The sequence below is a fragment of the Hypomesus transpacificus genome, chromosome 3 (genome assembly GCF_021917145.1).
Source record: "Hypomesus transpacificus isolate Combined female chromosome 3, fHypTra1, whole genome shotgun sequence".
NCBI lineage: Eukaryota > Metazoa > Chordata > Actinopteri > Osmeriformes > Osmeridae > Hypomesus > Hypomesus transpacificus.
In genome coordinates, this window is record NC_061062.1 from 1,545,813 (window position 1) to 1,559,484 (window position 13,672).

The window sequence follows — 13,672 nt, forward strand, 5'->3', positions numbered from 1 at the left end:
AAAGCCCCGGAGCTGGAGAAGACAGCCAGCAGAGTTCTGTTGAATTCGCCAAATTCAAACACACACACACACACAGACGCCCAGATTATCACGAACAAATCCAACCTACACACTGACACGGACAGATGCACAAGGACGCTCACACACACACACAGGTTTGTGGTTGGGTCAGTGAGTAACGGTAGTGAAATTGCTCTCCTCTGCTCTCCTCTCCTTCTACTCTCCTTGACCCTCCTCTGTGCTCTCTCCTCTCCTTGACCCTCTCCTCTCTTCCTCTCCTCCTCTCTCCTTGACCCTCTCCTCTTATTGACCCTCTCCTCTCCTCCTCTCTCCTTGACCCTCTCCTCTCCTCCTCTCCTCCTCTCTCCTTGACCCTCTCCTCCTCTCCTCCTCTCCTCCTCCTCTCACCGCTGGGCGAGAGCAGGAGCCACAGCAGTCATGTGCTTTAAACAAACAAGCAGCCCTATCACAGAGGTTTGCCATTGTTGTGTAATTTGGCCAGATGTTGGGTAATAAAGTCATACTGCAGCGTGGGAAACAGATGGCAGCTCAGCCTCTCTCCTCTCCCCTCTCTCTGCTCTTTCTCTTCTTTTTCCTCTTCTCTTCTCCTGATAATCTCCAAACCAAACAGGCTTGACATGGCGCTCGTACCTAGGGCCCTGCTGCTGAACCGCATTCTGTTTACCGAGCGTCCAGAAAGCAGGCCTGTGCTGAGGTTGTTTACTGTACAGGCAGATAGAGCCCCAAGCCAAGAGCCTGCCTGGGTCCACTCTGCACTCCACGTACTACAGCCTAACGCTCATTAGCCTCACCACTTCCTCTTGAACTCCGGCGACGCTATGGACCCAGTTTCACCCCGACAGCACAACCACAGGCCAACGACTGGCCTTCCCCCTGACGAGGCTACGGGGAGGATTCAGAGGTAGGGGGAGGACTGGGAGGTAAGGGGAGGACTAAGGGGTCTTCTAGGAAGGGCAGATCTGACAGATGTTCGGAGGGCTGATTTACATCTGTGAGCTCTGCTGTGCTGCAGGGATAGTGGCTAGGTAGTGACCGTGCAGGGCTTACTTGTTGACACGCTGAGAGGAGGTCTTCCTGACCACGCCCTCCTGCCGGCCTCCGCTGGGGGGTTTGGGGGTGAGGATGGGGCCAGTGCGGGGCTGAGGCTGGGGCTGAGTTGCGGCCTGGTTCAGCCAGCCTTGGTGGGTCGGCTGGGTGCTTGAGCAGAGGCCAGGCTGAGCCTGGGGTCTGGTAGCTACCACTGGGGCTGGGGAGATGGTGTGGCCTGCAAACAGGGCCTACAAGAAAAGCACAGCACAGTTAGCAACAGAAAACATACCTAAACTGTACACACACACACATACAACACAGTGATGATTAGAGTTCTTTGGTGTCTGCTTTTGTTATTGACCGTCTCGTCAGTTTAAAAGAATTAACCAAAAAAAGCATGAGGAGAGTAGTCCCTAGCAGCAGGTTATAAGGAGGGCAGTCCCTAGCAGCAGGTTATAAGGAGGGCAGTCCCTAGCAGCAGGTTATAAGGAGGGCAGTCCCTAGCAGCAGGTTATAAGGAGGGCAGTCCCTAGCAGCAGGTTATAAGGAGGGCAGTCCCTAGCAGCAGGTTATAAGGAGGGCAGTCCCTAGCAGCAGGTTATAAGGAGGGCAGTCCCTAGCAGCAGGTTATAAGGAGGGCAGTCCCTAGCAGCAGGTTATAAGGAGGGCAGTCCCTAGCAGCAGGTTATAAGGAGGGCAGTCCCTAGCAGCAGGTTATAAGGAGGGCAGTCCCTAGCAGCAGGTTATAAGGAGGGCAGTCCCTAGCAGCAGGTTATAAGGAGGGCAGTCCCTAGCAGCAGGTTATAAGGAGGGCAGTCCCTAGCAGCAGGTTATAAGGAGGGCAGTCCCTAGCAGCAGGTTATAAGGAGGGCAGTCCCTAGCAGCAGGTTATGAGGAGGGCAGTCCCTAGCAGCAGGTTGTGTATTTCAATGTCAATGGAAAATAGTTTCCCATCTCAGGTCAACTGAGGTGAAAAGACAACAGACCGCTACATCAATTAGCACCGAAAGAAGCCATGCCACCCTTTATCAAAACATGTTCTACATATTTGGGAATTGGCCGCACCGCCAAATAAAAATTCCTCGCATATCATACTTGTTTGGACAAGATTTCCCTTAAATGTCTTCTGGTGGAAGTAAACAACGTGGTATCTGAGAGCGGCAGAGGGTCCGTCCCCTGAGTAAGGGACAGCCGCGAGGACATTCCTTCCACTTCTCGTGTCCACGCTATTTTCTCTCTCCCGCTCCGTGTGTCTGCCTGACGAGCTAATGGTTTTCCAGCTTCGAGGCGCGGAATTTCAAAGGATCCGGCAGCGTGACGAGGAATATTTGATGTAATTTCTGTGTTGATAAATGAGAAGCTGATATTCCAGGTTGGAGGGTCTGTAGCAGTGCTGCAGTCAGGGCCAGGAAGGGCACCTTTCTTGGGCTGCCAGGTGGCCCAGAGCCAGGCCCACAGTGGAGCCGCGCAGTCTGCACCCACTAACTGGAACACAGGCTGGAGCTCCGGAACAGCCTTCTCTCCTTCTCTCCCCATCTCTCTCTCACACGCAAACGCTGCACGCACACACACACCCACGCACACACACACCCACACACACACGCACACCTCAGCTCCCAATGACACACACACTTTTGTATTCAGTTAGGCCAAATACTCCCATAGATTGTCTCCATAGGGCCTCGAGGCAGACATGGAGAAAGCAGGGATGTGGTGGGTACTTGTTTCAGTCAAGCTAAAACCTTCCGTGGCTTTTCATGTGTCACCACAGAGAGGGTCAGATCACGCTCTGGTTCTCTGACCAATAGAAGAGCACGCTCTGGTCCTCTGACGAATAGAAGGGCACGCTCTGGTCCTCTGACCAATAGAAGGGCATGCTCTGGTTCTCTGACCAATAGAAGAGCACGCTCTGGTTCTCTGACCAATAGAAGGGCACGCTCTGGTCCTCTGACCAATAGAAGGGCACGCTCTGGTTCTCTGACCAATAGAAGGGCACGCTCTGGTCCTCTGACCAATAGAACGGCACGCTCTGGTCCTCTGACCAATAGAAGGGCACGCTCTGGTCCTCTGACCAATAGAAGAGCACGCTCTGGTGCCCAGAGAGGAGAAGGAAGGCTGTAGAACACATGGGAAGGTTGCAGGGACAGACGGTGGTGAGAGGAGGGGGACAAAAGAGGTGAGGGGAGGAGTGGAGGAGAGGTGGGGAGGAGAAGAGGAGGAGAGAGGTGAGTGGAGGAGGAGAAGAGAGGTGAGGGGAGGAGGGGAGGGGGAGATGTGAGGGGAGGAGGGGAGGGGGAGGGGAGGAGGGGAGGGGAGGAGGAGAGGTGAGGGGAGGAGAGGGGGAGAGGTGGGGAGGAGAACAGGAGAAGAGAGGTGAGGGGAGGAGAGGTGGGGAGGAGAAGAGAGGTGAGGGGAGGAGAGGGGGAGAGGTGGGGAGGAGAAGAGAGGTGAGGGGAGGGGAGGAATAGAGGAGAAGAGGGGGCCTAGCCGGAGGATCACTTTCACAGAGAGAGCCTTGCGTAACCCAGGCAGTCCGAGCCAAGAAAAACATCACCTCGATTGCATTAATTAGGTCCAACCTATGGCAGTGACGTGAGAGCAACTGCCTTACTCAGGAAAGATCTAAAAAATGAGCGCATCTAATCATCCCTCTCTCCACTTCCCTCCCTGTTCGGGTCCTCCTTCTCCCTGTAGGACAACTCTACAACAACGCAGCTGGATGAATAAATAAACTCTTCCAGTTCGGATCTCCTTTCAAAGCAGAAACTAGGAACTTGCGGTATCCAACTTTTCTGTCAAAATAGTCAAGTGACCAGTTCAAATTAGATTCAATCCTCCCTTTTGTAGTAAAAAAAAAAAATCCAAATCACATAAATTATACAAAGATCAGCCAGAGTCCTGACCCGTGTAATGGCTAGATGAGTTGTTTTTAAAATGTTTGTTTTTAGTGTTGTAATGAGAGAGAAGTGAAGCTAACTGATATGAGCTCAGGGTGACGGGCTTGGCTCTCTGAGGCTCTACCCTGCTGCTGAGCGGAGTGAGCCTTGATAACTCACCTTCCCGTAAAAGCACAGCCAACCAACACCACAGAACAGCCAACCAACACCACAGAACAGCCAACCAACACCCCAGAACAGCCAACCAACACCCCAGAACAGCCAACCAACACCACAGAACAGCCAACCAACACCCCAGAACAGCCAACCAACACCCCAGAACAGCCAACCAACACCCCAGAACAGCCAACCAACACCACAGAACAGCCAACCAACACCCCAGAACAGCCAACCAACACCCCAGAACAGCCAACCAACACCCCAGAACAGCCAACCAACACCCCAGAACAGCCAACCAACACCCCAGAACAGCCAACCAACACCACAGAACAGCCAACCAACACCCCAGAACAGCCAACCAACAGCCCGGGACAAAAGAAGTGCTCTGGGTCTCACAGCTATCTGCTTTTGAAAAACGGATTTCCAACAGCGATGTTCCCAGAGGACACTGTTCAGTTCAGCGGTTTGTCCTCTGGTCTCCAGGACTGCTTCACGAACGCTCAGATGAACGCTCAGATGAAAGGCTTTCCTCTCAAGTGGGATGTGCCCTCTTCACTCTTTGGAGAGCATCATCGCTTAACTAGCAGAAGATATTGTGCAGACAAAGGTTAACAAAGCCTTTCCTTACATAGATTTGAAGAGCGCTGTACTCAACTCAGCCCTGCAAACCCTCTGCTGGATTCAGGACAAATACACAGGAAGAGAGCAAAGAATCTCCTAGTGTTTCTTTGAACCTACATCAGAGAGGATCAACTTGGTCTATGAAACAGTTTTTACACAAATTGCCAGGCTGGCTCAGAGGACTGAACTGGTTGCAGCTTTCAGTAAGAAACAGAAACCCAGCCTGTCTCCTCCTCCAGGCAGAGGGGTGAAGCAGGGGGCAGACTGGGCAGCTCCACTACAGCTCTCCTGAGGCGGAGGGCTACTCACCTGGTGTCTGAGGGTCGTCTGGTCCAGAAGCTGGTGGGACTGACTCACCTGGTGTCTGAGGGTCGTCTGGTCCAGAAGCTGGTGGGACTGACTCACCTGGTGTCTGAGGGTCGTCTGGTCCAGAAGCTGGTGGGACTGACTCACCTGGTGTCTGAGGGTCGTCTGGTCCAGAAGCTGGTGGGACTGACTCACCTGGTGTCTGAGGGTCGTCTGGTCCAGAAGCTGGTGGGACTGACTCACCTGGTGTCTGAGGGTCGTCTGGTCCAGAAGCTGGTGGGACTGACTCATCTGGTGTCTGAGGGTCGTCTGGTCCAGAAGCTGGTGGGACTGACTCACCTGATGTCTGAGGGTCGTCTGGTCCAGAAGCTGGCGGGACTGACTCACCTGGTGTCTGAGGGTCGTCTGGTCCAGAAGCTGGCGGGACTGACTCACCTGGTGTCTGAGGGTCGTCTGGTCCAGAAGCTGGCGGGACTGGAGTTTCTGCTGCTGCAGCTGCTGGATGGCGAACTGCAGCTGGTAGCTGCCGGGCGTGGGTTGGTGGTGCGACCGGGGCAGGACACCTGTCACCAGGCTGTAGGCACTCTGGGTCTCCCTGTCCCACACACCCTGCTCATCCTGCTGGGTCCTGGGCCTGCCACAGCACAGGGGAAGGGGGGGGGCATTTTTATACTGCCAATTCCATCAGAGCTACGTGTTTGTGTGTGATAAAGAGTCAGTGTACATGCTGCAGGGCAGCCCCGTCCCTCCACATGTGCACACACCAGACACAGGGAAGAAACTAAGAGGACAAGACAGCCCTCTCCACCCCACACCCAACCCCCAGGTGTCTCAAGTCAAAACGGACCAATCAAACGTATCTTAAACACGGCCCGACACATCCACCCGCCCCGTCGCCACGGCAGCATCGCGTTCCATCCGCGTCACAAAGCAACAACCTGGAAAAGCAACCTTTGAACAGCTCCACACGTCTGTAAGTGGATTATCTCTCATTAGGACTGAGCCTGTTTTAGCCCTGTGGCCTGTTGCTCCTCCTTCACAAGTTCACTGCATCTGTGAGTCTGTGAAAAGACACAGCACCCCTCAGCCAAATATAACAGCATGCGGAGCAGCATGTATGGGAGCTAAGAGGGGAAACTCGAGGGGAAGATGGAAAGATAGAAGAAAGGATAAGAAATCCTGAGGGGCCCATAAAAATAAAAAAAAGGTTAATGGAAATTCTTCCCTTAATATGTAATAACGGGTGTACGTTGTAAGAGTTAAAGAAAATATTATCGCACTTCAAATATCACAATCGCCAAGACGTTTTTAGAACCAAACAGAGATAAGGTTTATAATTAGAATTCAATTAAACTGAAATAACAAGGCATGCTGCGGGAAAATGATCCTGTGTCGCTCACAGGCTGAATGAGAACTCCCTCCGTCCCCTTCAGCCAAGCCCTCACTCAGGGGGTCTGAAACGCCTCACTCAGGGGGTCTGAAACGCCTGAGACTTGTCCGCCTCTGCATTTCTCATTTTACGTAACTGCATGTATATTTGCAAAAACAACTGATGTGACTCAAAGGCATTCAAACCATTTTAGTTTATTTTCTTTGCTACATCCGCAAACAAATAGCTCTCTGTGAAATGTGCAAGACCATTGTAGATGACAATCAGACATTACAGCCACGCCGGAAGTATTTATTTACCTTTATTGATTTGTATTTCCTGTTTATAATGTTTATAACTATACTTAGAAGTTGCTTGTCTGGGGCTTTGGTACAGCGTACTTCAGGAACCTCAGTTCCTGCTCATTCAATTCAAACACAATAAATAACAAATAAGAAAGAAAGGAAAAAAACTGCCCCAGCTGAGTTTCCCATCAATAGTACTATACACTACTGTACATGCCAGACCTGTCTGTCTGCCTGCTTCCCTGCCTGTCTGCCTGCCTGCTCCCTGCCTGTCTGCTTTCCTGCCTGCCTGCTTTCCTGCCTGCCTGCCTGTCTGCCTGTTTGCTTCCCTGCCTGTTTGCTTGTCTGCCTGCTTCCCTGCCTGTCTGCTTCCCTGCCTGTCTGCTTCCCTGCCTGTCTGCCTGTCTGCTTCCCTGCCTGTCTGCCTGTCTGCTTCCCTGCCTGTCTGCTTCCCTGCCTGTCTGCTTCCCTGCCTGTCTGCTTCCCTGCCTGTCTGCCTGTCTGCTTCCCTGCCTGTCTGCTGCTCTGACTGTCTGCTGCCCTGCCTGCTTCCCTGCCTGCCTGCCTGTCTGTCTGCCTGTCTGATTCCCTGCCTGTCTGCATCCCTGCCTGCCTGTCTGCCTGCCTGCCTGTCTGTCTTCCTGTCTGCCTGTCTGATTCCCTGCCTGTCTGCATCCCTGCCTGCCTGTCTGCCTGCCTGTTTGCCTGCCTGTCTGTCTGCCTGTCTGCATCCCTGCCTGCCTGTCTGCCTGCCAGCCACATGTGGGTGTCAGTCCCATCCCTACCGTGCAGAATACTCTAGTATTCAGATATGACTAACAATAACAGAGCAGTACTAGCTGGGCCACATGTGCAGCATCAATCTAGCTCTGCTGAATGTGGGAAAAGAGCCCTCTTAGATGACATCATGCTGCAGCCCACCATAGCTCAGCCCTGGCTGGTCAGAGTGGACAGCAGGCCACTCCACCATAATGCATCTGACTGAATGGTGCTGCTCCTACACCATAATAGATCTGACTGGATGGTGCTGCGTATCAGAATAAGGGGGTCTGTGTGTGTGGGAGGGGGGGGGGGGAGTATTAAAGTGTGTGTGAGTGTTATAGTCTTCATAGTGTATTTGTGGGTGGGGTGGGGTGGGTTGGGGTTACCTTTCAACATGAATCCACTGGAGATCTGATGAATACTGGAGGCAATCTGACAAACCCTGTGTGGTGGGCAACCAACAGGAGGCAATCTGACAAAGACGGTGTTGATGTTCACTCATCACAACACTTCCCTATCCCATGGTGCCATCTCTGCTACCTCAGGGGACGCCTCATTATCACTATTTTTGCTACATCTGGCTCCAATTGACATGAATAAAAAGTGTATTTTCTTATTTATTTAGAGGAAGACATCAAAGCACGTTGCCTTCCGTTTCCAAGTTTCTCCAGCAGTTTCTGTGGAGCCTGTTTGGCTCAGGGAACGGACAGTCGCTAAATGTGTTGGAATGAAAAGTCCTGACAAAATCAGACCAAGTAAAACAACAGTCTGACAAAATATTGAACATAACTAAAAATAGCAGAGCGCGGGCGGTAGAAGACTGAGCGGTCCTCAACGTACGCGACAGAAACTCGGTTATTTGAATATCAAGCAGGAAATGAAGTTGAAAGTGCAGAGCTGGAGAGCCAAGGCAGCAAAGAGACAGGTCGGTATGTTCTGAGGGAGTCGAACACACCAACAAACCATGACGTTACTGCTAACTTTTACCATGAGATAATCGCTGTACTCCATCACAATTTGAACTACAGTACCTAGTAACTTACTGGAAATGAATTCTTACCTGAGCCAAGAGTACAATCTAAGACTGGGTAAGATGACCAAAATACATCAGAAGAAGAAAACCTGACAGTTTGCCAAGCAGGCAAATCAAACAGGATAGCAGGGTGCTGCCAAAATTCAAATGTTGTACGGTGTATTAATACACCGGGTGGTCTACAGTGAGCAGTCAGAGTTGAGGTGGAGGAGGGTTACAGTGAGCAGTCAGAGTTGAGGTGGAGGAGGGTTACAGTGAGCAGTCAGAGTTGAGGTGGAGGAGGGTTACAGTGAGCAGTCAGAGTTGAGGTGGAGGAGGGTTACAGTGAGCAGTCAGAGTTGAGGTGGAGGAGGGTTACAGTGAGCAGTCAGAGTTGAGGTGGAGGAGGGTTACAGTGAGCAGTCAGAGTTGAGGACAGGGGCGTTCCTACACGGCGGCCCTACAGGGGCCAGTGCCCCTGTAAAAATGTATCTGGCCCCCCTGTAGCCCCCCTGTGCTGACTGAATAAATGTATATTTGTACACGTTGTTCTTCTTCTACCAGTCATCATGAACCGAGGAGGGACATTGCAGCCTTTTTTGCCCCACTAAATAAAAAAGTCAGAAAATCATATCAAGGTATTGAGAGAGTTGAAGAGCTTGAAGAGGCAGAGCCAGAATGTTTTGTATGATTTTAATGAAAAGCAAAATTAAAGTATTAAATGTTTAAATATAATTTGTTTCCGTTTTTTAATGTGCCCCTCTGATTAAACGCTGCCCCCCCACCCTTGGCCCCCCCAGTAAAATTAACTAGGTTAAAAAAAAATCACTAACTATTATTATTAGTCTAGAACTGCCACTGAGCCCAGAGGACAGGCATGATGATGGGGCTTTGGTGGCTGCATTAAAGAGGTGATTTGGACAATGTGTGCAGCCTGGCCTGCTCAAAAATTAACATCAACCATCACATGAACAAATCTTCACATCCAGGATGCTACAATATATATATTTTTTCTTTTTTTTAGCGGGGGGCGACCCCTCCAAAACAATGGTAGGGTAAACACTGCTAGTGTACTTGTTCAATCTTTATATTTCGACTTACTACGCACCAAATTTCTCGATGTGTAAACCTACTTGGCAATAAAGCGGATTCGGATTCGGCTCGTCTCAGCGCTGAGGCAGCATACCTGGCAAACCTGCCAGCAACACTTCAAACAGCACCGCTGCTCTTTGAAACTCATCGGGCTTCACCCCCGCGGTTGCTTAAAGAGCCGGTCCGCTTAACAGTTTCAGCATGTTTGGCACAGACCACTGGCCCTGTGTAGGGGAGGGGGGGGAATCCTACATTAAAGAAAGAACACCAAGCTAAAATCAAGGTCGTTTAGTCTTTAATCTAATTAAAAAAATTACGGCTTTACATTTTCTTTGTTGTTGTCCTCGCCGCAAAGTGCATAATGGAAAGTTACTGAGAGTTTGACGCTCTCGCATCAGGAAAGTTCAGGAGAAAACAGATTCTTCCCTAAACTGTCTTGGGGTGTGGAGGTACAAATCCTCTACATGAAAAGGGTGACTTCAAAGCTCAAACGTGGGGACGTTCTGTTCTCTGAGATTTTTTATTTAAGATAATCCCATAGTCTTTAAATAAACTGGGACCAAAATACAAAAAGTTTACAAAGTTTACAGTAACATTGACACAAAGATAAATACGGGGACTGTAGTAATAAAAAATGAAACACGTTCACAATCCATCAAGCTAACAAATCTTGAAGCTCACAACGGCAGTTGGACTGGACTCGTGTCTTTAAACAACCACTCTCTTTGAAGAGATCGATTCGATTAAACCTATCCTTCCTTTGTGGAAATAAAAACAAATTTAAAAAGGAAAAAAAGTCAGACATTCCAGGAATTGCCTGACAGTTCCATCCATAAGGAAGGCCTGGCCTGGAAAAACACAGCGCGGAAGATGTGGGCCAAACCGTCTGAGACATTGTCACTCACATATCACTTGTAAAAATAGACAGAGCTACCGTGTATGCTTAACTCCTGCTAGGCATCCGCATCCAGGCCCAACAGACCGCCAGGCCTGTGGTCACGTGACACGGTCTAGCAGACCGCCCGACCGTGATCCTACCATTCTTTTATCCTTTCCCTTTTCCCCTCCTCCTCCTCTCCGCGCTGGCATCGTGTGAGGGGGAGCTTCTGGTAGCGATGGAGAGGGCTGGAACAGCCTGACTATGTGGGTGAGTTATTGTTGACTCTGCCCCCTCCTCTTATACTAAAGTCTTATCCAACGCCATGTCTTAGGCTGCTAGCATCTTTCACATAGTCCAGGCTCTTAGCTGCCAACTCCACAGCCAGCCTCACAAAGCACTTTTAAAAGACTAACAACACGCCTTTTTTTCCCCCAAGAATGCATTGAAATACCCAGTCAGGGCCCAGAAGTGCTGGGACTTGAAAAGACTTTTCCAACAACTATCAGTCTTCAATCTTAAGATCCTTAAGAGACCATTAAACCTCCATTTGAGTTTTATTGACTGTGACCAAATAGGCTGCCACAACTTGAACACCTAGACTACAGACTTGAAGTTGATTAGGACAGAAAACCCAGAGAATGTGAATTAGTTTCATTTGTTGAACAAAGCCCGGAAAGTTCTCTCAAGGTTTAGCGTGTATGGCGCCATCTTAGAGCGCCATCTTCCTGACTGGCTCATGCTCCGAGGAAAGGAGAGAACACTCCTGCTGACCTCTTTGACCTCACTGATCTGATCCTGTACCGCTGGCACACACACCTGCAGGCAGACACACAGCAAGCTAACATCCTAGCTAGCCACAAGCTAACTTCCCTGAACCAGAAGCCCTACCACCAACTCCTGTCTATCCAGGTCGACAGGTCGGCTTGGCCAGAACAGTGCAGATCTCTAGAGTACTGGTCAGCACCACCCACGCTCACACACCCTGCAGTGTGTGACTAAGGCCTGCTCTCTCCGGGTAGAGGAGCTGTTTGTTTTGGCAGTGAACCCCAGTAAGATTGCAATGCACCATTCCCCTTCTACTGCCTTTGGGGAGGGTAAATACCACAGGGAAGCACAACGGTAATATTTCGCCCAAAGCAACTCAAGGTCTTATAAGGGAACAGGGGCGTAGGGGTCTGCAGGCTGAGGGAGAGGTGGCTGGTATGTGGGCAACCGGGAGGCTGGAGACTTCCATCCCTGTCTGATGAAGACGCATTGTCTGACTGACGACGAGGTGGTAGTTTGGTGTGGTGGTAGTTTGGTGTGGTGGTAGTTTGGTGTGGTGGTAGTTTGGTGTGGGTAAGTTTGGTGTGGGGGATGTTGGTGTGGGGGATGTTGGTGTGGGGGATGTTGTGGTGGATAGGACATACCCTGTGCTGCTGGCAGAAGCAGTGTTGGAGTGGAAGGCCCTGACAGGACCCTGGGCCACGGCCCTTGGCCTCCCTGCCGACCCCAGGGTGAAGGGTCCTCGGCTCAGCACCCCTTTGGCCAGGTTCAGGTTAGTGAGCTGGGAGGAAGAAAGGAGGAGAGGAGGAGGAGGAGGGGAGGAGGAGGAGGAGGAGGAGAGGAGGAGGAGGAGGGGAGGAGGAGGAGGAGGAGACACGTTTAAGTTAGTAAGCTGGGGATACGATAGAACGACTCCAAGTGCAGCTGTTTCAGTAAAGGGACAAATACTGTACACATGGGATTATTCAGATGCATCAGTGTGGAATTAAGGTTAAGAGGCGAACCTCCCCTTCATCTGCCTAGTTCTCACTACCAGCCTGACTCGTGGCCCCTAACAGCTCCCCGTCGACAGCAGGCGTCTCCTCTTTCCCCCCGGCTGGGTGAAATGTACACAGTGCATCTTAGAGCTAGGCTCCACTTGGCTCTGCGCTCAGGTGGTCCTCTCACCCCTGCTCCCCCTTCCCCCCCACCCTCTCCCCCTCCCTCCCCAGCCTCCAGAGTGACAGAGGTCATTACTCACCAGGCCCAGTAAGTTTACGACCAGAACAGCACAATTAGCAGAGAGGTGGTATCCAAGCCTTTTACTGCATGCTAGAGCATGCAGCATCTGCCTGCACAGGGCTGGCCTGGCCTGCTTCCATGCACAGCCCTCTACACTGCCCTGGGAGACATTACAAGCCCTGGTATGTGGTGGAAACGAACAATTGCAAAGACTGCTGACTGCGGGTTTTCTCTTTTAGCTTAACCTATAGAATAGGGGGGAAGAATCTAACCACTATATACCTGTATGTGAAAGCAGGACAGAATTAGAAGAAAAATGATGGATACCAACAATTAGCTTCATTGGCTAATGGGCTGAATGCACCCAGTATATTTCTCAGAGTTTGGTGAGATTACGGCCCATGTTTCCGAGCAGCACAAATCCTACTCTTGCCCACTTCTCTTCTCTAAGACGACAAGGCTGTTTATTTTGCCTGTTCGTTAAGCCGACTCCTAGGCAGGTGAACCAAGTGTTTGCATAGACGCAATGCCAGAAAAAAGGGAAACGTCCAACATTCCTAAACGACAGGTGTTTAAACGAAGTAGAGGGCTGACAGCCCGCAGCCAGGCCAGGGAGCAGTTCAGAGCTGGGTCTATACAGTCACAGCTGGGTCTATACAGTCACAGCTGGGTCTATACAGTCACAGCTGGGTCTATACAGTCACAGCTGGGTCTATACAGTCAGAGCTGGGTCTATACAGTCACAGCTGGGTCTATACAGTCACAGCTGGGTCTATACAGTCAGAGCTGGGTCTATACAGTCACAGCTGGGTCTATACAGTCAGAGCTGGGTCTATACAGTCACAGCTGGGTCTATACAGTCAGAGCTGGGTCTATACAGTCACAGCTGGGTCTATACAGTCACAACTGGGTCTATACAGTCAGAGCTGGGTCTATACAGTCACAGGTGGGTCTATACAGTCAGTTACACGCTGGAAACCCAGCTCAACGCCGTCCATTTTCCATGAACCACAGCCATGTTATCTTTCTGTTCGTAAAACCAAGCTGTGTTAGTGAGTGGATTATTCACATGCACCTAAACTCAGCCATTCCAACACTACTCCACCAACTAGGAGTACACTTGTACTAGTGTGCCTGGTGCAGCTTGCCTGGGTAGGGTTAGACAGCCTCTCTAGAGGGTCAGTGAGGGTAACTAACTCCTAGGCTACTCAGGACTCCCTCTGCAGACAAGGC

General features: G+C 50.8%; 1 protein-coding gene across 1 annotated transcript in view; it reads right to left on the reverse strand.

The window, feature by feature from the left end:
• Positions 1-13,672, reverse strand: part of LOC124486135 (tubulin polyglutamylase TTLL5-like) — a 39,050-nt gene that overhangs the window by 7,663 nt on the left and 17,715 nt on the right. Inside the window, exons 17-19 of the mRNA XM_047047944.1 lie at positions 11,863-11,999; positions 5,037-5,667; positions 1,069-1,298 (exon numbers count right to left, since the gene is read on the reverse strand). Of these exons, the coding sequence (XP_046903900.1) occupies positions 1,069-1,298; positions 5,037-5,667; positions 11,863-11,999 (998 nt within the window). The remainder of the gene's footprint in view (positions 1-1,068; positions 1,299-5,036; positions 5,668-11,862; positions 12,000-13,672) is intronic.